General features: G+C 51.0%; 2 protein-coding genes across 5 annotated transcripts in view; one reads left to right on the top strand and one right to left on the bottom strand.

Annotated features, from left to right (window-relative positions):
* WARS1 (tryptophanyl-tRNA synthetase 1) overlaps positions 1 to 13,918 on the bottom strand; it is a 28,674-nt gene extending 14,756 nt beyond the window's left edge. Inside the window, exons 1-4 of one of the 2 annotated variants that reach the window (XM_043489474.1) lie at positions 13,786 to 13,918; positions 7,506 to 7,682; positions 2,154 to 2,367; positions 912 to 1,020 (exon numbers count right to left, since the gene is read on the bottom strand). In XM_043489474.1, the coding sequence (XP_043345409.1) occupies positions 912 to 1,020; positions 2,154 to 2,367; positions 7,506 to 7,610 (428 nt within the window). In that variant the 5' untranslated portion in view covers positions 7,611 to 7,682; positions 13,786 to 13,918. Of the gene's footprint in view, positions 1 to 911; positions 1,021 to 2,153; positions 2,368 to 7,505; positions 7,683 to 12,650; positions 12,808 to 13,785 lie in introns of those variants that run through there. The other variant, XM_043489473.1, reaches the window with a different exon arrangement.
* The window catches only part of WDR25 (WD repeat domain 25), a 132,983-nt gene continuing 118,714 nt past the window's right edge, over positions 13,386 to 27,654 (top strand). The window contains exons 1-2 of one of the 3 annotated variants that reach the window (XM_043489472.1): positions 13,386 to 13,484; positions 17,658 to 18,505. In XM_043489472.1, coding sequence (XP_043345407.1) covers positions 17,699 to 18,505 — 807 coding nt within the window. In that variant the 5' untranslated portion in view covers positions 13,386 to 13,484; positions 17,658 to 17,698. Of the gene's footprint in view, positions 13,485 to 13,872; positions 14,017 to 17,657; positions 18,506 to 27,654 lie in introns of those variants that run through there. The other 2 variants (XM_043489470.1, XM_043489471.1) reach the window with 2 other exon arrangements.

Below are 27,654 nucleotides of genomic sequence, written 5' to 3' on the forward strand. Positions count from 1 at the left end.
TGTACTTGTGGCTGATTCACAATGTCGTATGGCGTGCTAAGTCGCTTTAGTCGAGTCCAACTCTTTGTGACCCCACGGACTGTAGCCTGCCTGGCTCCATCCATAGGATTCCCCAGATAAGAATACTGGTGTGGGGTGCCATTTCCTCCTCCAGGGGATCTTCCCGACCCAGAAATCGAACTCGTGTCTCTTATATCTCCGGCACTGGCAGGCAGGTTCTTTAGCACTAGCACCACCAAAACCAATAAAACATTGTAACCCAATTATCCTCCAATTAAAAAAATAAAATCAAATGTTCGGCAGAGGGCCGAGTTCTGTGTGTGCTCTCTGTAACCCTGGGGTAGGCAGAACAGAACAACCCTGCCTTGGACTATACGCTCCAAGATCTCTTGAACCCAACCAGAGGCGGTGTGTGGGGTGGGAGAGGCAGGAGCTGGCTCCGAACCTGCCCACTCTCTGATGTTATCTGCGTGGAATTTATGGTCTCAGGTAGGGATACTTTGTGCCCTGTTCCCTCTTCTAGTTTCTCTCTGGACATGATTTATGAGCAGGCCAGTACAATAGGAGGAAGGCATATGTAACTTCAGGAAGCCTCCTGCTTATCTCACGGGAAATGCTGAACCTGGACACATTAATCTCTTTTGTTTTGTGACATGCTATGGTTTATAGCACACAATCTGGCATGAATCTCATCTGGTGAGTACTTGACCTCCACCTTGTGAGACGGGCAGTTTACAAATGAATAAACTAAGGGCCAGAGGTGAAGGGACAGGTGTGATCCCACAGCCAGTCACTGAAGGACAGGAGGCGGGACTTGCGGTTTGAGGGCCCAGCATCCTGACTGCTTCCTTCTCTAAGAGAAGAGGACGGCAGGGGGCGGGGGGGAGGTCCTGCAGTGAGAAGCCCCTGACCTGTGTGAGAAGAAGATTCCCCTGCGCAGGAAGCGGTGTGGTCTCTGGCCCGTGACTCTTTCTATTCGGTTTACCAGCTCCTTGTCAATTTTACTGCTTCCGAATCGAACTGGAAGAAAAGAAGAGAGGCGGAACTTAGGTGGTGGGAGGCTTGGGGATGCTGCAGAGATGACAGGGATCACGATCACGCGCCTTCTCAGTAGACCCAGGCCTCTTGGGGCTGCTGGCTCTAGTCCCTTCCATCAGTCCAGAGCAGAGGTCATGGCCAGCAGAAAAGAAAATAAATGCAGGGCTAAAGACTCTCTGGTCTGGGACTGGATTCTGATGGGAAACAGATCCAGAATGCAGCCTAGTGAGGAACTCTAGATAACCCGCCCCCCTCCCCCCACCTGCCTCCTACACACAGCTGCTTATTACTTATTGCAGTATAATTTATATATGTTTACAACCATCATTTTAGAGAGTCTATAACCAAATTAATGTCTGTCTTCCAGCTAGTTTTCTCTCCCTGATGGTCTAAACATAAATCATGGAAAATGGCTTAGACTCAGATGAGAGCACTTTAGTTCTGTTTCTTCTTCGACAGCCACCAATGATCTCAGAGCAAGGATCCTCCAGAGCAGGAAGCCCTCCAGGGCAGAGCTGGGCAGTGAGGACATGCCACCTGTGAGAAGGCTTCCTTCTTATGCAATCCATGCCTGAATTGTACCCACTCAGTGAAAGACAATTTAAACCACTGCGAAAATACTCGGTGTGACGGACCTTCCCTAAGCTTTGAATTGCTCAGGAAGAGGAAAAAGTGAACACCAAGCTGTTTGTGCTATGCTTGGTCGCTCGGTCGTGTCCGGCTCTTTGTGACCCCATGGACTGTAGCCCACAAGGCTCCTCTGTCCGTGGGGTTCTCCAGGCAAGAATGCTGGAGTGGGTAGCCATTCCCTTCTCCAGAGGATCTTTCCCATCCAGGGATTGAACCCAGGTCTCCTGCGTTGGCAGGTGGATTCTTTACCGTCTGAGCCACCAGGGAAGCCCACTAAGCTGTCTAGTATAGATTATTATTTCAAAACATATTTTATATCGTCACGTTAATTAAAAATAAACCTCTGGGAATATAATGGACCACCAAAAGATTTAAGGGTCTTTCTTCCCTTGGCATTGAAGTTTGACTGGATTTATGATTAATTCAAATTAGAAAACATCAATAACATCACTTCTAAAAGTTGAGGCTTTTTCCCATAAACGTACCAATGAGCTTGTCGTAGTCAATGCCTTTGGCACTGCTTGTCTGCACTGTCCAGGGGTCCACAAAGTCCTCATCTGCATCAGTGGCAGCCAGGCCCTCACCACTCTCGGGTGCTGGGTCCCCCGGAGGACAGTCCACGTTGTAATCCTCCCCTGTGGCAGCTTTGTAGCTCGTTTTTAGGGATAACAACATCTTCACTGCCGAGTCAATTTCATCCTGTACAAAGGCATTAAGGGTGAAGGTGGAAAATATTAACAACCACTAGCATTTGCTGAACGTTACTGCTACTGGGTGGCAGGTGGTGTGCTAAATGCTCTCACACACGTTATTTCATTTACTCTTACAATAATCCTAAGAGGACAGCAGTGTTGTCACTGGCCTTTTCCGGTGGAAGAGTCTGAGACTCAGAGATGTGAAGGAGCTTGCCCATGCACAAACAGCAAGTCGTGGGCCTGAACGTATTTTATTTTTATCTGGGGGTCAAGTGTCGTGGGTTCCCACCACAAACACTACAGGCTGTGTGTAGCGACACAATTTGTACCATCTGTTTGTGACAGAGTTAATGTGGCAAATATTACCTAAACTTTACTGACGCCAGTGAACATGTGTGACAAGCTCCATTAATCAATTACGGTGAGTTCTGCACTGGAACTTGTTTTTACAATCCACACAGGTTGAGATGAATATTTACGGAAACTTCAACAACAATGCAACCGGATAGTAACAGCAACTCAAATAGGCATTGTGAAAACAGATAAGAGCAAGGAAAAAATACAGACTTTCAGAACATAAGGGGGGATTCACTGGGAAGCAGTTATACTACAGCATTTTGGAGTCTTATCCAGCTGTCCAAAGCGTTTGCATATTTAGTGTTTTAAAGTGAGCATAAGAAGAAAAACAAAAACAAACATAAAGTGTATCTGTGGGTACGCTGGAAACCTACTGAAGATTTCCTCTTGCAGGAGCCCACACTAGCTACCCCTGGAAGCCTGGCATTTAAAAGAGCAAACCTAATTAAGCAGATTAGTCACGCTATGCCCTAAAGCTCTACTCCCATAATTGGCCTTGCTGGATTTGATCGCAAACAAAGAAAATACACTGTCCAACTTGCTTGCCAAGGGAAATACAAACACTTCCATTTAGACTTTATACATAACATGCTATAAGCTGGGCTTCCCAGTGGAGGAATAATGCAGTCCCAGACTGCACTCAAGAGAGCCCCTCCATCAGGTACGTCTGGGCCACAGAGGGCTGTTACTGTGGGGTGATTTCAGATGCAGGTTTGTGTTTCAAACTCTGAACCCATCTGGAATTTGTCATTTAAATGAGTCAGAGTGTGCAATCAGTAGCCCCACCGATACAGCTCATGCTAGAGGCTGGGTGCTGGCCCACCTTAGGCAGGCAGGCGTGTTCTCCTCCCCTCATTCGGCGTTCCTAGGCTGAGTGCTTGCAGCAGAATACAGGCTTTGAGAGCACGATCTATTTCTCTGTGATCTATTATCTGAGGAAGAAGTACCCTGCTGTCACCACCCTTTAGTTCCCAGCGGTGTGACAGTTCATACTCTATCTGGCCTAACCAGCTTCCAACTGGGTGGCTCTTTGAGAGTTGAACATCTAACCAGAGTCCCAACTCAAGGACTGTCTGTCATCTGGAATGGGACTGAAGAGACAAGCAGGCTCCCTTGTCTGTTTTCCTGTTCTCAATCTAACACGGATCTGGACGTTGAAACAGATTTTAAAAGTTGATGTTCTGAAAAAAGCCAGACATGTAAGACTCTATATACACTGTGGGTGATTATATACAGTTCCTGCACAGGAATTCTCCGTGGAAGGAGAGGGAGGAAGAGGCCTCTCTCAGGAGGAAAGAGGTGAGGAGCAGAAGGGCCCAAGATGGTTTCTGGGCTGTGTCTCCATTGGAATGCTGGTTACACAGGTTTGGTCATCTTGTGAAAATTCAGTGAGCTGTCTGTTTGTGATCTCCGCATTTCTCTGAATGAATGGTGTATTCCAATTTTAAAAGTTTATTTAAACTGAAAGGAAAAGAAAAAGGGCTCTGTTCCCTATCTTCAGCCCCATGATCCAGTGTCATCTCTCGAATCCTGCTCAAACTGTCTTCCCGTCAGAGCCCCCAGATTCCAACCTGTCCTCCAGGAGAACCTCTACTGAGCTACTACTTCTGAAAGCCATGGACGTTCTTCTCTTGGTACACGGAGCAGAAAGAACACTGAAGGCCATGACCTGGACGGTGCAAAGACCGCGGAGGAAGAGCCCAAGGCACCTTCACTGGACCAGCCGTCCCCGAGTGGCTCACTATTTCGCCTAAAGTGAATTTGTAAAACATCAGGTACTTCTAGTATAATACATTGATACAAATTTACTTCACTTAACTCTAGTTTCATCAAGTAACCTCTGCTGTCTCTTGTTGAGTGCCATCTGACTTAGCATTAGTCAAAGACTATGCTCAGAAGACTTAACTCTAAACTGCATCAAGTATTGTTTGTTTGCTAAAATGTGGAACGCGACTGGGGTCACTAAGAACTACTAACTAAAAGCATTCATTAATGTTATTCAAATTTAATGTTAAATAACAAAAATATCACTGTTTATAATAGGTTTATAGAGTAAATGGGTTTATAGAGTAAATGGGTTTATAGAGTAAATGATCAACATGAGTTCTTTATTTATTGTAGGTTTATAGATTAAAAAACAAAACAAAATAATTCAGCCTTATCTATTGAGCCCTATCTGCTGTGTAAAACCTCTTTCTGTGAATAATCAACTCCTTTTTTGGACATCACTATTTCTTTCTTTTAAGAAGTAATGGGTTATTTAGGGTCCCAAAAGTCAAAGTAAACTACTGAAACGAGTATGAAATGGTTGACCCCATCTGGTGAGAACCTAGAAAGAGATTTTTAAAAAGACAACAACAGGGGTTGGAAGTGATGGATGAGGAAGCTGTGAAGCTGAAGAAGCTGGGTGACCCGGAGTGAAAGGAAGGGCTGGTTATAGATGTAGACTGACTGGGTTATGCTTCTGAAACCCAACATAGCAACTACAGAGAGATGTTTAAAAAAGGCATAACCCACAAGGACCAAGGAAACGGGAAGAGGATGACAGCAGCAAGCTTTAGAAGCTGGAGAGCAGAGGCGTGACTGGAGTCTGAGTGAACACAGGAGAACAACAAATGCTAAGACTACGGGGGAGTCAGGGCAGCGACTGGACTTGTATTGCTAGGGATCCCCAAGAGGCTCGGGCACCAGTGGCCCTAGATACTAACACAAGTGAGGGTAAGAGTGGGCTCTAAGATCAGGAGCACTAGCTGAAAGTCTAAGAAGCAGCTACCTAGCTGCTCTCTCTACCTAGCCCCACCCACAGCCGGCACATGCCTCCTGCCCCATCCAGAGGTTTAGTGTCTTGACAAGGAGAGTCAAGTGTCCACGCCGGAAGTGCTCTGCACAGTGAGGGAGAGAGGTCGGGGCGGCACACGGCTAACAGGGGCTTCAGTGAAGGACCACGTGGCCAGCTCCTCAGCCCTACTCAGCTCACAACGTGGGCGGCCACACCGGGACGTTCTGGACAGCGAGCCAGAGGAGCCCTCTCTGGGGACTCTACTGGCCTCAAAGAGGAGCTCTAAAGACCTGGCACTGGAAACCTTCCGAGGCAAAGGAGTGCTGTGGGTGCTGTCCAGGGAAGGGAAGGCTATACCCTAAGCTCCTCCCGGCTCTGAGTGCACCCTCCAAAGTGTGAGTGCACAGCTGCGTCACCCAACACCTGACGATGGGGCAGAAGGAACAAAAAGCTAAGCTGCAGGAAACCGGGTGTATAAAGCGGGTAGAGAACATCGGGAAAACTGTCACCAAGAGCTCAGAGACAGAAGACCAGTGCACCTGTGAAATAAGACTAGACAGCCACGAGGAAAGGAACATTTGGAGAACAAGTGAGCTCTTGGAAATTGAAAATGACAGAATGAGTGAAAAACAATAGCAGGTTAGAAGTTGAGGAAACATACCTAAAAGAAGAAAAAAATAAAAATAAAAGAAAAATGAGTCAAAAACTAAGAAATTCAGAGGACACAGTCTTTGAACTAAAAAGAAAATACACAAACAAACAGAAAAATAAAAAACCAACCCAGAATAAATTGACAAAATAGGATAAATTTCTGAGAATTAAAGGGCATGTATTTCTAGTTTGAAAGGAGTCCTGAGCACCCAACACAGGGCATTTCAGAACTGGAGAGGTCCTGAACACCCAGGAGAGGGGACAAAGGAGAGGCACCGGCTTCTCCACAGCAGCCCTGGGAGCTGGGAGGATGCAGCAACGGCTTCAGAATTCTGAGGGAAGTCACATCCTCCTGAGAATGCTCAACCGAGCCTAGCTATCAGCCAAATATGAAGTACAATGCTTGCAGACCAGCCAAGAGCTCAAAAAACACTTCCTTAGCACTAATTTTTGCAGAAACCTCTGGAGGATTTGCTCTGCCAAAATAAACTAAGGAGGAGTGAGACACAGGGTCAGGAACAGGGACCCCAAAGAGAGAGTGGAAGGCTTGCACGGACAGGGAGGGTGGGTCCTTAGATGGGCTGTGTGGGAGGCGGATCACCAGCGGGACAGAAGTGGGCAGGGCATCCTGGGAGAGAGTGCTTGAGAGGATGGACTTGATCGGTGGCCTGATGTGTCTCGAGATGGGGTTCACCCAACTGGGGGAGTGCCTGGAGGTCCATGAGCATCAGTATACAGAACAGCTAAGCAGGGAAGGTCCCAGATGGCCTAATGGTTAGAATTTTCACTGCCATGGTCTGGGTTCAGTCCCTGGTGGAGGAACTGAGATCTCACGGGGAGCAAGGCATGGCCAAAACAAAGAAAAACCAAGCAAGGAGCAATAAAAACAACTTATCAACCCTGGAAAAAACAAAAGTCGGGCAGGAAAGGAGAAGCACTGGTGCTGTTCTCAGAGGGGTTAGCTGTCATCGGTGTTTACATGGGACCGGGGGGTGGGAAGTGCTTACGAGAGGGCTAATTCCTTGTCTTCCACAGTGGAAGCCTCAAACCTGAACATCCATAAGGAGCAAAATGATGTGTGATTCTGAGAGATGTGGGCATTGCATATCAAAAGAATTGGCTAACAGAATTGAAAGTGGTTGCTTCTGGGAGCAGGACATGTGGAGAGGAAGGGTGGATAGCGGCTGTGCTTCCCAGCAGCTTCCCTTCAGACCACAGGCATCGATGCCGAGTAAGGAGAAAATACATTTAATACGAGAGCCAAAATCCCTCAGGTGATGAGGGAACAGAAACAGGTGACATTGTCCTACAGACTGGCTGGGACACGTGTGTGGAGGACTGGAAAAATGACCTACCTTGGCTGCGTTTCTGGCTTTGAGGCCCCTTACGAGCTCCCCCTGAGCAGCGATCCTGTGGAACAGCTCCAGGGGGGACCCACAGCCCTGCTCGCTGTTGGGCATGTCTGCCTCGTCTGGGACAACGTTCACAGCTGGTTGGGGTGCTGGCAGATTTGCTCGGTGGTCCAGACAAGGCTGTGGGCAGAGAAGAGGGACAGAAAGAGATGAACCAACCATGGCAGCTGTTTTTCCTTTACCATTATCTGGTTCTTCTTTCCAAAAAGGTTGGAGATGAGTTGTGATAAAGGGCATAGATAATATAACATTAATAAAAATATAAACAGAAATATGGAGCCAGGAAATAGAAAAGAGGAAGAACAAATGTTAATGGCGGGGTTGAAAAGAACTGCTGTGATTTATAGGCTTAGAGAGGGCAAAGACAGACCCCTCCCAACCAAGGACTTCCCAGGTGGCTCAGACTACGGTAAAGCGTCTGCCTGCAATGCAGGAGACCTGGGTTCAATCCCTGGGTTGGGAAGATCCTCTGGAGAAGGAAATGGCAATCCACTCCAGTACTCTTGCCTGAAAAAATTCCATGGACCGAGGAGCCTAGCAGGCTACAGTCCACGGGGTCACAAAGAGTTTATCACGACTGAGCAACTTCACTTTCACAACCAAGGATAAGTGAGCATGTGCTGACGTGTCCGTGTGCCTCACTTAGTGCCCAGGACATAGGAAGGACTTGTGTTTGCTCAGGGAGCAGATACCAAAGTGCTTTAGTAAACCTAAGTCCACCATGGCTAGAAACACTTGATAAACTGCAATTACTCTTTATCTTAATTGCTCTAGGGGATGAATTCCTAGGCCTTTGCAGTCATAACCGATGTATTACAGAACAAACAGCTTCCTTTGCTGGCCAGCTGTTCTGTTCTCAGGAGAAGGGGAGCCTGGGAGGAGGCATGGCCTTATCCCTTCTGGTTTGCAAGTGAGGCAAGAACCACATACAGCCTGTTCATTCCACAGGTTGCCTTAATTAACTGCAAACCTTTGAAGAAGGTGTCCTTGTACCTCCTATTAAGTCATTATTTATTGCTAACCTTGGAAAAGGTGGGGCAAAAGTCGCCTTGGGGCTGAAGCTGGCCAGGATCAGCCCCACCTTGGGTTGGTTACTCTCCTTTTCTGTCAGCTTTCTCATCTATAAAGCAAAACCCTCAGAAATGTCTATCACTTACCTCAAGGGCTGTTATGAGAAGAAATGAGAAAAAAGCAACATGGTGGCATTTTACAGACTGTAAAGCAAGGAACAAGCCCACTGCAAGTGTTACATGTTAGGACTCCAGATATCGGCTGAGCCCCAGCCCCATCTGTAACCTGCTGATACACCTTGAACAAGGAGGATGTCAGTGACAACAAGGCTATGCCAGAGCAGCTAACTTCCAGAACTGAAGTCCTGTATCTCGTGTTCTTCTAGTGAGAAGTGAAGTTGAAAGTCGCTCAGTCTTGTCCGACTCTTTGCAACCCCATAGACTATACAGTCCATGGAATTCTTCAGGCCAGAATACTGCAGTGGGTAGCCTTTCCCTTCTCCAGGGGATCTTCCCAACCCAGGGATCGAACCCAGGTATCCCGCATTGCAGGTGGATTCTTTACCAGCTGAGCCACAAGGGAAGCCCTTGTAAGCACCTTAGGTAACACTGATACATATCAATTCACGGATGCCTACAGTAACCCTATGGGACAGATCTGCTGGCTCTGTTGTGTAGACGAATAAACTGAGAGGCTAACACACTTGCCCAACACAGTTAGTAGGCAGTGAGACGGGACACAGACTCAGGCAGTTTGACCCTGGAGCCCACACTCTCTAACATCATCCTGTGGGGTACTCAACTGTCATGAGCCTCAGCCTCTCAGTTGTGAAGTGGGAACAGCAAGAATGACACTGGCTAGCAGGACCGGTCGTGGATTAAGTGGGATAACGTGGTTAAGTAAACAGCCCAGCACAGCATCAGCCTCAGAGGAGATGTTTAACGAAGGATGATTTTGTTTCTTTACTCACTGGAAATTTCTTTCTAGGAGCTCTATGAAGAAAACACACAAATGTGAGGGGATAATTTATTTTTACTCATCCATTTGTTAAGTATCTGTTTAAAAATATGTAAAATTTAAACCAATCTTTAAAGTCAATGAAACCATAATGCTAAAACCAGGGTGGGACAGCAGCCAGTTTCTTTCCTTTCCTGAGAACTGCCTCAATTCCCAGAAAGAAAGGCCCATAAGAAAGAGAAAGACCGTGGACGAACCTTCTGACAAGCGCTGGAGAGGAGAAACTCTCAGGCCCATATCAAAGAGCAATCAAAGTGACTTCAAGGCACAAATGATCAAACATCACGTCCAGATGCTTTACACAGGATCCCCAATTCTCCCAAGCTGCAAACCTGGGTGGCACAGAATCTGCTCTGCATTAGTGACCAGAGGCACATGGCTCAGGGAAGTGGGAACCACCCTCTGAGGCTCCATGCCAGAGCAGCTGAGTCACGATCTGATGCCAAAGCCCCCTTGACCATGTTGGGCTCTCTCAAATTCTACTGCCTCCCCTGCCTAGAGTGTTTCCCGCCCTCCTCTGCCCGCTGTCTTACTAATTCAAACCTTGGCTCCTCTTTGCAGCCTTTCCTGGCCCCTGCGCCTGTGGGGCCAAGTTGGCTGCTCTGTCCTTGGCAATCCCCGAGACTCATTAGCGAGTGCAGAGCACTCACACTGCATGTAGTAATTTATGAAAATCCACCCCACAGAGAATGCAAGCACTGGGTTATATTCTTTCATGCTCTTCTAGCACCTGGTACAGGGTAGCTTATCAAACTGATGATTTATGAGTACAGGTTACTGAATAAATCTCATAAATCAACTAGTTCAATTCCCCCCCGCCCCGCTCCGGTTTATATACTCTTATAATATCTCTGCAAGCACTTATTCCAGTTTAAGGCAGATTTCCCCAATCTGGACTTCAGAAGGCCTCTTAAAATGTCCCGACAGTGCACAGAGCCTTAGTTTTACCCCACGTCTGGTTTCCTCAATCATTGTGAACATCTGCGCACTGTCCTGGTCATTCTTTTTAGAATTCCCTTTGGTTTCCCCCTGTCCTTCCAAATATGTGGTGTTCTGCATGAAACGACACAGGTGGGTTTTGAAGTCTGTGAGCAGGACCAAAATCAAATATAGATTAAAATTACCCTGCTAAATTCCTAGGTAAAGTGCCAGGTAGAATGACTCAGTGAGCCCCGGACGGTCAATCTCCCCCTGTCATGGAGCAGACAACTGCAGAGGATCAGTTAGACGAACTAAGCCTGAATTTAGGATCCCTGTTGTAGGGAAAAACATGTACCTTTAAATATCAGGATCCCATTTAAGTAAGAAACCAGACTGAGGAAACAGCAGGTGCATTCTCCCTGCTCTCAGGATCACCAGGCATACACTCACTGCATGGGAATCAGCCACACTATAAATCTCGTGTGTGTGTGTTATCTGATGCAACTTCCTGAATTAAGCACAGGACTTCAGGAGTGATCAGAGACAAAGAGACTGGAACTACCACGGCCCTGATTTCAGGCATCCATCCATTTAGCCCACTTATGGGCATATATTCTCAGTTTTCCTTCCCATCTAGTCAGCTTTCTCCTTTATTTCTTTGTTAAATAAACTTTAAAATTTAACTTAACTTCAGAGGTTTTTAACCCAGAGTTCAGAACCTCTGAAACAAAGTGAACAGTCTGCCTACACACAGACATGTGGTTCGAAGTAGAATAACCAGGTTCTGCTACTTTCTCAAAGGGGCCCAAGATGCCCAAGGGCTAAGGACCACTGTCCTCAGTGTTTACAAGGTAAACTGCAAACACGGCTCTGAGTCTTTATTAAGGGAAAGTGCCTTATCTATTTCACAACTACTACAATCTAAAGCAAAGGTAACCATCTGTGAGGAAGCTATCATCTGTGAGGTAACCTATGACCTCCTCTAGAAAAAGGGCTGGGAGTGAGCAGAGCAGAACTGCCTACTCCACAGCAGAGCAGGACAGTTTAGGGGAAAATGAAAAGGATCGTATAAACAAACTCTTTCTCCCTCTTTTTAAGGAACCTGAACCGTGAGCTCATTTTGAAAGGTCCCACTGTTCCTGAGGGGCACAAGGGGCCCCTGAAGAACCGGGGACAGTTTTGGGATGAGGAACAGAAAGAGGAATTACAGAACTACAACATGACAATTCCTTGGGCCACTCTGAAGTCATCTCACACCTCAGATCGGAATACACTGATTCTGCAGTGGGGAGGGTGGCATCGTGCCTGAAAGCCAGCCCTGGAGCAGCAGAGAAGAGCAGGGGGTTTCCGGGTGCCTGGAATATTACCAAGGTGGGGTATCATGTACCACGCTCCGGCCCCTGAGTGTGGATGACAACGGCCTTGGACTGTCAAGTTTCCAGAAGACAAGAAAATGATTTCTTTTTAGCAATGAGTCCTTTAATGCTTCAAACCTTGGAACAGGTGGAACTCCCTGTCTTTTAAATACTGAGAGGAAAGCTTACTTTACCCTCTAAATGATAAGATGAACATTATCTTAAAAGGCAAGTGAAGTTGCTCAGTCGTGTCCGACTCTTTGCAACCCCATGGACTGTAGCCTACCAGACTCCTCCGTCCATGGGATTTTCCAGGCAAGATACTGGAGTGGGTTGCCATTTCCTTCTCCAGGAGATCTTCCCGACCCAGGGATTGAACCCAGGTCTCCTGCATTGTAGGCAGGTGCTTTACTGTCTGAGCCACCAGGGAAGAGCCTTAATCTATATGAAGCCAGGCATAAGCTACTTAGGAGTTCAAGGCAAGATACTGTGGATGGATATGGACTACTTAGAGACTTCATCAATGAGAAACAGGACAGCCAACATCAAAGTGCTGAAAGTCAAGCTATGACCCCAAACACGCAGTGGCTCATCCAGGATCTCTATTCCTTACAGCAGTTGTGAGTCACCAGAGCTTTGTCAATAGATGAAATGAAATGCACAATGCTGTGGTCCTAAGACTACTCCCCATCCCTGAAGCCAGGGTTTCCAGCACTTTGGGAAAAAGCTGTGTTGTAACAATACCCAATAAACTCTAAGCCTAGCAAAAGATGGTAATACGTACCAGGGGGCAGGAGACACTGCAGAAGTGGCCAGTGGTCACGCCCAGGAGCTGAGGAGCTGAGACTGCCCAGTGCAGCTCCAGCTCTTAAATAGTCTTGCCCTCTTTCTTTCAGTTTCCTTTTCAAAAAAGACTGTTTTCTCTCTCCCTTTTTGGCTTCCTGTTTGCCCCACCCTCTATCACTTGCATGTAGGAGTTTCTTATAAACTACCCGGTTTCCCAGAAACACTTGAACCTCATGACCAACCTCTTGGGTGAGGCTGTCAGAAAGACGGAGGGCGGGGAATGCGGGTGGAAACCAGGGAAATTCTCTTGAGAACCAAGCTGTTGGCTGGTCATTGCATCAGCCACTCTACACCCCAGGCTGGCCTTCTTATAACCTCCTCGCCCTGTTTCTGTTCCCTGTTCTAGTTCTTGGCATCAGTGTGAAGAACTGTGTCTGTTATGCAGTGGCAGCCGGGGAAGGCGGGGTGGAAAAGCAGATGGCAAATTCCTCTACTCCACTACTCACAGAAGCGACGCAGTGCAGCGGAGACCATTGAGTTCTGGGATGAGACCTGGGTTTCCAATCCCAGTTTGGGCGTTTCTTTGTTACAAGACCTCGCGCAAATCACATCACCTCTCTGCTTCACCCCCCGTTTCTTCACTTGTGAAATGGGCAAAAAAATCAGCCTCCTAACTTCACCGCTGGAGGAGGGCAGGGCAACCCACTCCAGTATCCTTGCCTGGAGAATTCCAAGGACAGAGGAGCCTGGTGGGCTACAGTCGGTGGCGGTCGCAAAGAGTAGGACATGACTGAAGTGACTAAACACACAACTTCACCGAGGCGGCGACTAGGTGCGTTACCACAGGCAAAGCCCCTGTCACACGGCCGACGCTTGTTAAAAGTGGGGGCCTCATCCTTTGGGGAAACGAAACAGGAAGGAGACGATGAAGGGCCGGTGCCGGCGCGAGTGCGCGACAGGGCAGGGTCGGCGGCGCTGAGGGAAAAGGGGGCGAGGAACCAGAAGCCGGCGAGCAGAGAGCCGGGCTCTGAGGAGACTACCTCGGGGCTTGGCGTGCAAGCGGCTCCGGGAGGGCCAGGTCACTGGGCTCCGCCCCGGCCTACCCGCCCTGTTTCTTTCATACCCACACTTACCGGCCCAACCCGGCCCGTCAGCGCTGCCGGCTCAGCCACCGGTGGCCTCCTAGGCGTCCTTGGAAACGCCTTCCGGCTGGAACAACTTCCGGCTAAGCTGCGCCGTCATTGGCTGTTAGCACGGAGGCCGCCGCTGATTGGCTAGCGATTCCGGCATCGGCGGAACGCTACTGGGTTTCAGGGCGCCGGCCGGACGACCCTCCGGGGGACCGAGAGCTTCCGGTGCGTGTGGTGAGCGGCGGGCCGGGGGCGGGAGGGGACTGCGATCTGGCGGCGGCCGGAGCGCTGCCCGCCCCTTCGCGTGTATCTGTCTCCCTGTATCTCTGGTTCCTTCCGAGCGCGCAGTGCCCTGGATGGTCCTCACTGCTCATTCCTGACGATCCTCACCGCTCACTCTGACAGCCCAGCTAACTCCTATTCATTCTTCAAAACCCATTCCTGGTCGTATCTTGTTAGTGGCCTTCATCAGTCTTAGCCTCCGGCGCAGAATCTGTGTTTTGTGTTTCATCTCAGTCCATAAGACCCTGACATAAGGCTTGGTACAGAGTAGGTAATGAGGAAATATTTGTTGAATGACTACATCCTATTCCTTTTACGTTCTCTGTGTCCCCCCTCCCACCGGGTTGTAGTTTACAAATATTTCTAGATGCTGGGGATTTAAACAATGAACAAAACACAGAAAGTCCTATGTTTTGGTGGAGCTGACATGTTGATGACTGTCCGTGGCACTCTCCCCTCTTTGTAGCCTTATTTTTCCAAAGACTTGACTTTTTCATCTGGCCGTTCTTCTTGGTTTAATGGCTCCTTCATTTCCATAAACAAACAAAAAACAACAAAACTTCCTTTCCCCCTCCTTTGCCTTAAGACACATAAAAGGCAACAAACAGTTTTCTCTAGAGTTTATTTTGTTGTCCGTTTTTGCCTCTTTTCCTTGACTCATCCTTGCCTTCTCTCCCACTCCATTTTGATCAATTTTGTTGGTTCCATCTTTGGTGTTTCTTATCACCTCTGCTTCACCACCCTCAGATTATCGTTTTCTGCCTGAGGCCTGCCCCGGCATCCCAATTGCAATGAAGCTGCAATCCCAAGCCCACCATCACGCCTGCTTTTCTTTTCTGTTCTGCCTTTTTCCTTAGGATTTCTCACCTCTGGACATGTTCTGTCTCACTTGGTTCTGGTCTGTCTGTCTGCACTGGCATCTGAGCATGGTGAGCTGGGGCTTGGGTGGTAGGGCCTGTGCCATTGGTATTTGTTGAAGGACAGACGGAAATGTACATGAAGCAGATAGGAAGCCCTAATGCACACGTGCCTGCATTCATTCAGTCCTTGCTGCCTTGCCTCGTAGGAAGTGGGCCTCATAGGAAGAGGGCCTCATGGCCTCTACTCTCTGATCTTTTTCCACAGACCTCATCCTTAGCTCTGGCCACCTGCCTCTCCTTTGACTGGACAGCTGGGTGGGTAGGAGTCCATCCTAAAGGCTGAGAACAGGTGCCTTCATGGTGGGAACCTGGTGGGTTCCCTTTGGCGGGATGGCATGGGATTCTGTGGTGAGTTGTGCTCTGCATAGGAATTGAGACAGATGAGATGTCTGATTAGGTTTTAGGACAGGACTGAGTCGTTAGGGTAATGCCAAATCCTTCGCAGTGCCACTGTTCCGTTAGTTTATAATTAGTCCGTTGTGTTATATTAGCCCCATTTGAGATGGGCTGGCTCAGGTTGGAAGTTTTATTTAGACAGTGGCTCTGTATGTAGGTGTTACCTGCCTGGATTGGGCTGCAGATGAAGTTGGATTATTGGAGGAGGCAGGCCACAGACATTTTCTGAATGATGATGTAAACTGGTTTGGCGGTGGAGCTCTTCAGGCAGATGGTACCCGTTATGGGAAAGGTGGGGATGGTTGATTCCAGGGGACATGAAAGCCACCGTCCAGGGGAGGACGTGAGTGATAGACAGTCTATCTGGAATGGTGTAACCGAGGCCCCCCAGGGAATCTTCAGGTCTCACCTGACCCCACATGTAGGAAGAGGAACTCAGGATGGTCTGTTTAGGTAGGACACAAGTGGGCTTTCTCAGAAGTTGCCTGTTGCTGGAGCTTTGGGTGCTGCTCCACCACGCCCTCTGCTGTCCGGGACATGTGCAGCACCCTTGTTTTCCTCTTGACTGCTTCCTGTTAACTGCACAGCGTTGAGTTCCAGAAGGAGGTGCTTCTTTGTAGAAATTCCTTGGCTTCAATTGATCATAAGTGATGGTTCAGAATTACAGGAAGAGTTTTTAAGAAAGGGGAAATAGACTATTGTGTGAGTCTGTGTGTTTGGAGTGAAACAGGTGGATTTGGATCGCACCTTGGGAATGGGGGGTACCGATGCCTCACGTACCTCGGCCCTGTGCTGTGGGTCTGTCTGTCTACACTGGCTTGTTGTTGAGATGGGATGTCTGGGGAAGAGCGTTCTAGGTGGAGAGAATAGAAGGAAGGCCTGGAGCACAGGGGGAGGACAGAGGTGAGGACGGCTTGCTTTTGCCACGTGGCAGATCCTGGTCATCTTTCTGTTTCAGCATGTTCAGAATTAACTTCATTCACGTTGATGAGTGTTTGCTCTTCTCGTTTGTTACTTATAAACCACGCTGCAGGCCCTCTGTATACCTATCTCTGCAAACATGTGCTAGTGTTAGAGTTCTAACGTGGGGTTGTTGCAGTAAAAACTATCTGTTTAAATTTGTAGTAGATCCTCCCTGAATGGACCTTCCAAAAGGCCTCGTTAAAACCATGAGTCTTTCTGTCCAGGCATCCTGTGTCCATTGAGTCAAGTCCTCCTTTATGTCTTTCAGTAAATTTAGTTTTCTTTGTGTAGGTCTTGCTATTTTTGTTATTGTTGTTGTTAGATTTATTCCCAGATATTCCATAGTCTTCATTAAAAAAAATTGTATCTTCTAACTAATTATATTTGGTGCATAGACGAGGTCTCATTTTTTTTTATTTTTGGCTGCACTGGATCTTGACTATGGCATCTGGGTCTTTGTTGCAGAGTGCAGACTTCTCTAGTTGTGGGGCAGGTCTCTTTCTCTGTTTTCAGCAAGTGGGCTTAGTTGCCCCGTGGCATTTGGAATCTTAGTTCCCCGACCAGGGATCGAATCCATGTCCCCTGAATTGGAAGGCAGATTCTTAACCACTGGACCACCAGGGAAGTCCCAAGGCCTCATTTAAAAAAAAAAATTACCCTGGAGAAGGAAATGGCAACCCACTGCAGTACTCTTGCCTGGAAAATTCCATGGATGGAGGAACCTGGTGTGCTACAGTCCATGGGGTCGCAAAGAGTAAGAGAAAAAAAGAAAAAAAAAAATTAAATTTATTTATTTTTAATTGAAGGATAATTGCTCTGCAACATCGTGTTGGTTTCTGCCAAACAGCAGCATGAATCAGCCGGAGGTATACCTATGTCCCCTCCCTCTTGAACCTCCCTCCCCCTAAGGCTTCATTTTTAATGTGTTTACTCTCATGGGTTGGAGAAGGCAATGGCAACCCACTCCAGTACTCTCATCTGGGAAATCCCATGGACGGAGGAGCCTGGTAGGCTGCAGTCCATGGGGTCGCTAAGAATCAGACAGGACTGAGCGACTTCACTTTCACTTTTCACTTTCATGCATTGGGAAACGAAATGGCAACCCACTCCAGTGTTCTTGCCTGGAGAATTCCAGGGACTGGGGAGCCTGGTGGGCTGCCGTCTATGGGGTCGCAGAGTCAGACACGACTGAAGCGACTTAGCAGCTACAGCAGCAGCACTCTCGTGGGTATTTCAGTCTTGGATTTGCTTGGTGGCACACAGGAAATGTTCTATCATGCACGTCTTCTGACACTTGACTTTGTTTGGCCTTAGGGAAGTTTGCCCTTGAAGGACAACGCTAAACTGTGTCTTTAATGGCTTCGTTGGTGGCCTACGAGGACTCGGACTCAGAGGCCGAGACCGAGCTTGCGGGCGATTTCCATCCAGCCGGCCAGATGGAAGACACTTCAGCCACGGTCAGACCTCCGGGGCAGGATTTTGGATCCAGAATCCTGGATGCAACAGGCGGGCGGGTGCCGTCCGCGGAGTGCGGCTCTCGTGATGACCCTGCCAGGTGTCGTCTCCCGCTGGCTCGGCTCTGGAGCCAGGACCCGGGGTCCTGCCCCAGCCAGAGGCTGCGGTGGCCCAGGCCGGAGCCCGAGGCTGCCTTCCCCGCCAGCCCGCCGGCCCGCCCCTCCCTGTGGACCAGCCAGGCCCCCGCGGGCCACGTGCCCCTGGCAGGGGCCTGCTTGAAGCAGGTGAGAGGCTGCTGGGAACCTTCCGGCTCCCCCGAGCTATCTGTTGGTGCCCGAGCGGGGTCTGAAGGCCCAGGGAAAAGCGGCAGCTCCCTGCAGAGGAAGCGGCGTGAGGACTGTGTGGTACCTTATACCCCGAAGAGACTGAGGCCGCTGCCGGTGCCACACACAGGAGCAGACGGGGGCAAGGACGCGGAGGCCCGGGGTCCTCGCGCCGGCCGTGCCCCAGCCCCGCTCTGTGTGGCCCCTGAAGCGTCCGAGTTTATCCAGCCATACCTGGACAGTCAGTATAAGGAAACCAAGATTCCCAAGAAGGTGCTGTTCCACCTGCGGGGCCACCAGGGCCCCGTCAACAGCGTTCAGTGGTGTCCCGTGTCTGCCAGGAGCCACCTGCTTCTATCGACGTCTATGGATAAGACCTTCAAGGTGAGGCCTTGAGTGAAGTGGCTCTTGGGGATGAGCTGCTGGGATGTTTCATTCTTCCCCACGGCGAGGTTGGCCCGGCTGCACGCTGGATGTTGCTTTCTAGGAATTCCTGGGATCCTCTTTGTTGCCCTCAGGTGAGGGCTCTCGCTTGGATGGCTGGTCTGTTCTGCCCCCCGCAACCCCTCCAAGGCTGCCTTGCCCGGGCCACTGGAGGACCCTAGTCCAGACCCCATGTGGGTCATCCTCATAGGGGCCCCCTAGGACGCCCAGACCCTCTCCTGCCCTGGGAGAGGGAGATTGCTGAGTGAGAAGGGAGGAAAGTGGACCCAGATCCCAGGGACTCCTCGGTGACCCCCGCTGAGTGTGGAGCGCTGGTAGCTCCGAGTCCGGTGCTGTGCTGGGTGCAGGGGATGGGAAGGCCCCAGACCCGACCCTGGCTTCTGGGCTGGTACTTGGGGGTGGGGGCTGCAGAGGGGTGCTCGCAGGCCTGGGTCGGGGCTGTGAGCCCGGGGCCCCAGGGGGTTCCAGGACTGCAGGCGCCGGGGTGTGGGGGGCAGCCGCCCAGCCAGGAGGGCTTGGCGAAGGCTTCCTGGAGGGAGCAGGTGAGTCTTCAGGTGGGCTGGGCGGAAGGCGTTCTTGGCTCTAAGCAGGGGAGGCGTAAGGGGCCCACAGGGGCAGGGGGTGAGGGGAGGCGCTAGGAAAGAAGGCAGCGTCACACCAGGGAGGGCCTCGGGTGCCCTGCTGGGGAGTTGTGGTTTACACAGAAACTCTTTGGGTTGTTATTTACTTATTTTAAAAGCTCCATTAAAAAAAATCTTCTGGGCTCTGGCGCAGTGGTAAAGAACCCGCCAGCCAGTGCAGGAGACGCGGGTTCAATCCCTGATCTGGGAAGATCCCAGATGCCACCTGCAGCTCAGCCTGTGCGCCGCAGTTTCTGAGCCTGTGCTCTGCGGGGAGAGGAGCCTCTGCTGCAAGAAGCCTGCATCCAGAGAAAGCCCACGCACAGAGCGAAGGCCCAGCACGGCCAGAAGTAAATAAGTGAATAAATAAAATTATACACACATATATGGAACACTCCTGAAGTAAGGCAGACTTACAGTAAGCGGCGCCCAGTCCACGGGTAGGTAGTGTGACACGCGTGTCACACCTGCCAGGAAGCTGCCTCCGCCCCCGGACTGTCCTCTGTCTGTTCCCGCCCCCCCAGGGGAGCCCAGGAGACCTGTACTCTTAATGGCGCTTTTAAAGGTGAAGGTCTGTTTAATGGACCTGCTCCTCCTCGCTCTCCTCAGCCCAGCAAAGTACAGCACATGTGTGTGCGTGCTAAGTCACTTCAGTCGTGTCCGACTCTTTGCCACCCCATGGACTGTAGCCCGCCAGGCTCCTCTGTCCATGGGATTCCCCAGGTGAGAATACTGAAGTGGGTGGCCAGTTGCTTCTCCAAAGCATCTTCCCCTCCCAGGGATTGAACTCGTGTCTCTGCGTCTCCTGCATTGGCAGGCGGGTTCTTTACCACTAGGCCACCTGGGAAGCACAAGCAGGGTACATCAGTTCAGTTCAGTCGCTCAGTCGTGTCCGACCCTTTGCAACCCCACCGACTGCAGCACGCCAGGCCTCCCTGTCATCACCAGCTCCCGGAGCTTGCTCAGACTCATGTCCATCGAGTCAGTGATGCCATCCAACCATCTCATTCCTCTGTCGTCCCCTTCTCCTCCAGCCTTCAATCTTTCCCAGCATCAGGGCCTTTTCCAATGAGTCAGCTCTTCGCATCAGATGGCCAAAGTATTGGAGTTTCAGCTTCAGCATCAGTCCTTCCAATGAATATTCAGGACTGATTTCCTTTAGGATCCACTGGTTTGATCTTGCAGTCTAAGGGACTCTCAAGAGTCTTCTCCAACACCCCAGAGTTCAAGAGCATCAATTTTTTGACGCTTAGCTTTCTTTACAGTCCAACTCTCACATCCATACATGACTACAGGAAAAACCGTAGCTTTGACTAGACGGACCTTTGTCGGCAAAGTGACGTCTCAGTACACAGTAGGTGCCAAATACACGTGATCCGAACAAAAGCTGCCTGGGGAGAAGGTGGCTTTGGAGTTGTGGATCATGGTTGTGGAGGAGCTGGTCAGTGGCCCGGCTGCCCAGTTCAGGTCCCAGAGTCTCACCTGTGAGGGCCTGATTGTGCTCAGTACCTGGGCCACAAGATCACGTGAGAACTCACTTCCAAAGCCCCTGGCACAGAGCAGGAGCCCCACAGGTGCCCAGTAGACATAGGTTCCCCACACCACCCCCGCATTGTCCTCACGGCTCTGGAGCCCTTCTGCCCAGAACATTGTATTTGCAAGCTTTGTTTTGAGCTTTTCGCATAGGAGGCGTTTTTATAAGCCGAGACGGGAAGTCCAAGTGCAGTGAAGTCTTGGCAAGGAGCTCCATCAGCGAGTGTCCCTTTAGGTGGCGTGTTTGAGTCCTGAAACGATGTGTCCGTGCTCACGTCTGCGAGGCTGACGGAGTTCTGTGGGGACAGCGTCGGGTCCTGTCTGCAGTCTGGAGCCCTGGGGTTGGCGCACACGGCTGTGGTGCTTTCTCTGAGAGTTGGGGCCCTGTGGTCGACTCAGGGGGTCCTGGCGTCCCTGGTGTGCACTGGACACCCCCCTGCCCCCTCCTCCGCAAGGCCTGGGGCTTCTCTGCGGGGGGCTTGCAGCTCTGGGGGGCTGTGGGGGCCTGTTGCTTTGGTCAGGAGCCCCCCCTGGAGGGTTCTTGGTGGGCAGTGTCCCTGGTGGGCTGGCCCCTGGAGTTACTTAGAATGATCTGGGCTTGGTGGAGAACTGATTCATTTGAAAAGACCCTGATGCTGGGAAAGATTGAAGGCAGGAGGAGAAGGAGGACGGAGGATCAGATGGTTGGATGGCATCACCGACTCAATGGACATGAGTTTGAGTAAACTCCGGGAGTTGGTGATGACAGGGAGGCCTGGCGTGCTGCAGTCCATGGGGTCACAAAGAGTTGGACACGACTGAGCAACTGAACTGAACTGAACTGGGCCTGGTGCCGGCTCTATCACCAACAGCTTTGTGATCTTGGGCAAGGCACTTGACCCCTCTGAACCTCTTTCCTCTTGACAAGCTCCTGAAACCTATGGCTGAGGCTTCTTAGGTGGGACAAATGCCCAGAGCTCTGTCTAAAGCTCCCAGTTTAATGCTGGGCATGTGGCACGGGTCCAGGTGGGCTGCCTGAAGGGCGTGGGCAGCCCCTTTCTGGGACCCTGGAGGGAGGGACCAGACCGGCAGACATCGGCAGCGCAGGCTCGAGGCGGCAGGCTTCCTGGGGGTCTCAGAAGGCAGGCAGAGCTGAGTGGAGGGGTATGGTGGAGGCAGGTGTGTCCTGGTGAGTGTCTGCTGCCCGCTCACCCTCGGGGTCATGTCTCCTGGCCTGGAGCCCTGAGGGGACTGGTCTGCACCTGGGGACTGGTCTGCACCTGGCCTCGGCGGCATGCTCCGTGGCCTCTGCCCTGGTCTCTTTTGCCCAGGAAGTTTAGATTTCCCAAGTAAGGCCATCCCACGAGTTTTGGAACAGAGGGCGTCTGAGTGATGCCATTGACTTGGGCCGTGGTTCTGTCACGTAGTGGGTGTCAGTGGAGTAGATGAAGGCGCCCTGCACGGGGTTGAGGAGGCGGTGGTGGGTGGAGAGGACCTGGGAGCTGCCAGCCGGCGGTGACACCGCATGACCACATGGGGGCGCAGTTGGTCCACCTTGGGAGGCCGCTCAGGCGCAGGGACTGTGTTCGTGGAAAACCCACCTGCTGGCGGCAGTTCTCTGAGACCCCCTCCCTGACTGCCAGGCTGCCTGTCAGTCCCGTCCCGGGGAGGGTGATGTGTGCTGCAGGCAATGACATGGTCTTGGGCCGCCTTGCTTGCGGCCAGGAGCCCCGTCCACTGTGCCGTCCATCCCTTACGGTGGGGTGGCTGCGGAGGTGGCCCCAGGGGCAGAGTGTGGCTGCTGTCGTGGCCACGGGGGTCGGTGTCTCCTGACCTTCTTACTGTGGTGTCTTGAAAATCAGGGCGTTTATAAGCGTTAGAGGCCAAGGGTCCAGGGTCCTCTCTGCTTTATGATGTCTGGCAGTTTTCAGTGATGGAGTCATTTGGCAAATCGACTTTAAGCAACTGTTCGGTGTGAAGACAGTGTGGCAGGGTGGAGGAGCCAGGCTGGAAGGTGGGTGGGGAGCACCTGGGGGCCGGGGGCCCTCCTGGCTGAGACCTTGGTTGTGCTGGGCCCCCAGGGCGGGGGGTGTGTGTAGCAGTGGGCAGTCCTGGCAGGATGGTGTTATTTTCCGTCCCTGGTGTCAGCAGGTGGGCAGTGTGGGGGTCCTTGTGGTCTGGTTTGAGATCGAGGGGTGCATGGGAGGCGTGTGGGCATGGAGTCTGGAGTGGGGCGGGGGTGCAGGTGGGGCTCCGGGGTGGAGAGCAGATGGTGGGTGAGCAGGGAAGGAGCTCGAAGAAGTGGACGTGACTTGGGAACCAGCCCCCACCCTGTGCTCCCTTTTGAGGGTACCTCCCCCGCTTCTGCTTTGGCTGTGTCGCGCAGCATGCCAGATCCTAGGTCCCTGGCCAGGACCTAATCCATGCCCCCTGGCAGTGGAAGTCCAGAGTCTTAACCACTGGCCACCAGGGAAGTCTCCCCCCACCCATCTCTTTTGGTTAAAGTTTGCCAGAGTGCCTTCTTGTCCCCGACCTGGTCAGCAGGGCTGGGCTCACAGGACCTGGATTCGGACTGTCCCTCTGCCACTGACTGGCTGTGTGACCTCAGGCAAGTGACTCACTCTCTCTGAGCGTCAAGCTCTATAGGTAAAGTGGACCCAAGGATGCATCACCTGCTGGGTTTTCGTGAAGAAGTGAGTGGCGCTGGTTCTGAGTTACCTGCTGTGACTCCGGGCGCTCGGCCGGCTTGCTGGGTGCTCGTTCTCGCGCCCTCGGGGACGCGCTCCCGTCCTCACCGCGCCGCGGCGTCTCACTGCAGCGGCATGGCCATGGAGCAGTGCCTGCCACACCGTCTAGGTTTTTTTTTTTTTTTTCCCGTCTAGGTTTTTAAGCTTCTTGAGCAGGGGAACGGTGTGAAATCCGTTTTTACATTCTCCATAGCACCTGGCACTAGGTTTTGTACCTGTTAAGTGATCAAAAAAGATTGAAAACGTTTTTTTGGATTTTCCTTCCAGCCTTTGGGGAGAGGAGTCGTCTTTAAAGTGCAAACATGCTCTTTGCCACTAGGGGGCACAGTAAGACAGGGTGAGTCGCTCCTCCAAGCTTCTAGAACGTGGAAGAATCCTTAATTCAAGGTAACATTGACTGAAATACGATTTGTTTTCTGATCGGGAGGAAAAAACACAGCACAATCCATCTGATTAATCTAAAGGACGTGGAGTGCCAGTCCCTTCATCTTCTTAAAAACGTAGCCTCAGAATTCATAAATTTCAATTGGGCACATTACAGCGGAAAGACACTTATTTTAATATGTTCTAAATGTTCCGTGAGCTGTAAAATATGCTTATATTAGTTTTGAAAAATTTACAGCTAGAGAAATTAAGTAAAACAAAACAATGACTCATAATTCCGCACCGATGATCTGTTTTCTTTCCTGCCTGCCCCTCTGGGGGCCCCCCGTGCCTCTGTTCTCTGTGGTTGTAGTCCCAGCACAAATACCCTCCTGTGCATTCTTTTCATTTCCCTGTGTCCTCGTTTGGCTCAACAAGCTTGAATACCCACTGCATGTTGCGGTAGAATTCAGACTTTGAGGCCCTTTTTTGAAGGGAAAAGTACAAATGTGTAGTGCTTTTGACCAAACATGGGCAGCCCTGATTGGCAGCCGCCTGTCTCAGAGCCCTCTGCCAGACACCGGGAAGACCCCCCAGAAGCATCTGGGCATGTTTCTTGCTGCCTGGGACTGACTTTGAAATGCATAAAGCAGGAAGAGGGAAGGCGAAAACAGATCCCTGACAGTCCTCTCCCCGAGCCAGCAGCTCGTTAGCACAGGGCCCTCCCCGGTAATGGCCAGCGCATCCCCAGCTGTTTACTGTTTATGGCATCCGGCTTGTGCCGCAGAGCGCACGTCCGCACGGTTTGGAGTCTGTGCCCCCCCCCCCCCATCCCCACCCCGTCTTTTGTGCTGGGGCATTTTTATAAGTCTTTAGAAACTTTCCCCAAACGTTTTTTTCTAACCGTCTTCAGATTCCGAACTTGGTTTGGTCATTTCCATGTTGTGTCCTGTCTTTCCTGCTTTTGTTTTTCAAACAGTACTGCAGTGAACAGGTTCTGCGTCAATGTGGGCTTTTTTTGCTGCCTTCATGCAGTAAAGATGGGCTCTGACCCCCGCCCCCCGCCGCCTCCCACGCCCCAGTCTGCAGCTACAAGCCCTGTGTGTGTTGCTGAGCAGAACCGGGTTAGGTGGGCCAGCCTCTGTCCATGCTTTTGTTACAGGAGACTCCTGGGTTCCCGATCCCTACGCTACCTGGTAGCTGTCTGACTTGGGGAAAATCACCTAGCCTCTCTGATCCCCTTGTTTTTCTCACTGGTAAAATAGGGATCATGGCTACCTGTTAGGGTTGTTGCTATTGGAAAAGGGATGAGAAGATGCAGCCCAGCGCCTAGCAGCGGGCAGGGCTGAAGAAGCAGGCTCCCGATTCCCCTGCCCCCGATCTGTTGATTAAAAAACACCCGGTCCTCCGACTGTATGCAGCTCTCTGGTTCTTGGGAATCTTTTCCCAGTCTGTCTATCAATAAGGTATTTTTCAAGTGTTTCAGTGTTACTGTTCCCGAGGTAGATACTTTTAAAATTTAAACAGCTTTTGAGATTGTCTGTAACCCAGCCACTCAGCCGCTCCCTTTTCATGCACTGCGCACTTGGAAGTTCCTCCTGGAGGGCTGGCTCCCTGTCTCTGAACTGCTGGCATCCGAGTGTCGTGGGTGAGAACAGGCCCAGCTGCGTCCGCCAGTCCGCGGAGCGTTTTTGTGTCTGAGCCTCCGACGGAGTGGTGGGCGGGGGGCAGTGTCGTCATCATACCCGAGGAAACCCAGAGGGTGAGGGTTGGGCAGGTGTGCCTGCAAGGTGGGCCACGGAGCCCTGCCTGTGGCATAGATGAGAGGGTGGGGAAGAGCCGATCACCCCGGGGTGCCCACCTCCTGCTAGGCGCAGCCCTAGAGCCTCCATCTTGTGTTCACAGCACTGTTCTTCTTCCCATTTCACGGGTGAGGAAGTCGAGGCCCAGAGGGTTAAGGGTTTGTCCACACTCACGCAGCTGGCCGTCAGAGCTCTGCCCCTGAGAATAAAGGTCGGAACTGCGCCCGTCTCCCGGGGGTCCCCCAGCACTGCCCAGCCTCAGAGCCTTGTGGTTCCCATAAAAGGGGCGTGAGGAGATGAGGTGATTTCCGCGGGGGCTTGGATTTGCATTTTTATGTATTACAGGACCCCGCTGATTTATCATTGTTAGCGTATCTGATTATATTAAGGTGTCTTAGATGTGCTTTGTAGAAAGTAATATATCTCAGATTCAAAGACAAGGAATTTATGGATTCAAGTGCCAGAGTGAGGGTTTTTATTTCAGTTTTGAAAGAATTATTCTTGATGGATTTTACAAAATGAGATTGAGAAATGATTTGATGTGTAGAGTGAGGAGTCTCGGGGCATTATGTAGATGATTGGCAATTTATTCCGAGCACGAGGCCAATCTATTGGAAACGAGAGCCGCGCAGCTGGGGAGGAGGGCTGGGCTGCAGCGGTGGGCGTCTGGTATTTGGGGGCTGAACGGTTAACAGCGCATCGCGGGTAATTAGGTGACGGCGAGGAGAGAATGGGTGGTGTGTGGGTGCGTGTGTGTGTGTGTGTGTGTGCACGCGTGCACGCAGAGATCATCTCTTCCATTTGCACTTGACAGAAGCCCAGAGAGGGGAACACACTTGCCTGGGGGCACACAGCGGGGTCAGGTATAGGAAGTGTTGAACCATCTCCCTCTCTGCACCCTGTGTCTGCGCCTTTCTGTTCCCACCCTTGGAGTGTTCTCCTTTCAGGGAAAGTTCACCACCATCTCAATTATAACAAGGTGGGGAGCGAGGGCTTCAGGCTGGTCGAGACAGCAGGGCTGCCGAGCCTCCAGGAAGAGCTGTGATTCTGGGCTGGAACCCTCTCCTCGTGGGAAGTGAAGTTTTGACACTCCTCTCCCCCATATGAAAGCTGCGACGTTTCTGAGGCCAACAAATGAGACATTTCCCACTTCTCCTGTGCTTGCCAGAACGGCCTTGTAAGCTTGTGCCTGCCTCACAGGAAAAAAAAACCCTGGGTTGAAAGAGGAATAAGAAAGAAAATTGTGGCAGAACCCAAGCTGTGCTTTCTGCTCTCGGAGAACTTCATTCGGTTTAGACTTAAACAGCTCGGCGTCCCTGGTGCCGGATGCTGATGGCGAGAAAACAGCGCCATGTGAAGGTGCAGACTCTGTCCTCAGGGAACTAGCCTCATCCAGGCCCAACCCGCGTCATTAAGGGAAGAATAGAGCAATTGGGGAAAATGCTTTTAATGTAATTGAAAAATGCAGATTGCAAAATTGGCACACTTAGGAGTTGAGCCTGGCAAATTATTTCTTGCTGCTTTTAAAACTTGGACCCAGAAGACTCTTAAAAGGCCCCTGTCTCGTGCCCAGGGATGGCATTGTCCTTCTCCTTTTAAAAAAAAGAAAAGAAATGTAAGAGGTAACCATAGCCCCTCCGCTCAGACACAGTGACTTCGAACGTTCTGCCGGTGGTGCGTCCAGCCTTTTTCCCACGTGCGTCAACTGATTTTAATCATACCCCTAGGTACTTTATTTTTGTAACCAGCAATTAAAAATTCCATGGAGGTCATTTCCTCTCCCAGTCGCTAGTATTTTTATCCCTGAAAAGAAGGGAGTGGGTAAGTCACTCCAATCTCCAATCAATCCTCCCCCCCCCCGCTCCAACCCCTGCTTCTGCCGTCTGCAGTCTGGCGCCTCTCCCAGACAGACGGACGCGGCCCTAGCGAAGACCCCGGGAACCAGGGGAGTGGGGCAGGATGCGGGGACCAGAGCCCTGGACCGAGGCCAGCGGGGTCGGTCCAGCACCCCTGGAAGCTTTCCTTCACATGGCTTCCCTTTGGCC

The sequence above is a fragment of the Cervus canadensis genome, chromosome 17 (genome assembly GCF_019320065.1).
Source record: "Cervus canadensis isolate Bull #8, Minnesota chromosome 17, ASM1932006v1, whole genome shotgun sequence".
NCBI classification, from domain to species: Eukaryota; Metazoa; Chordata; class Mammalia; order Artiodactyla; family Cervidae; genus Cervus; species Cervus canadensis.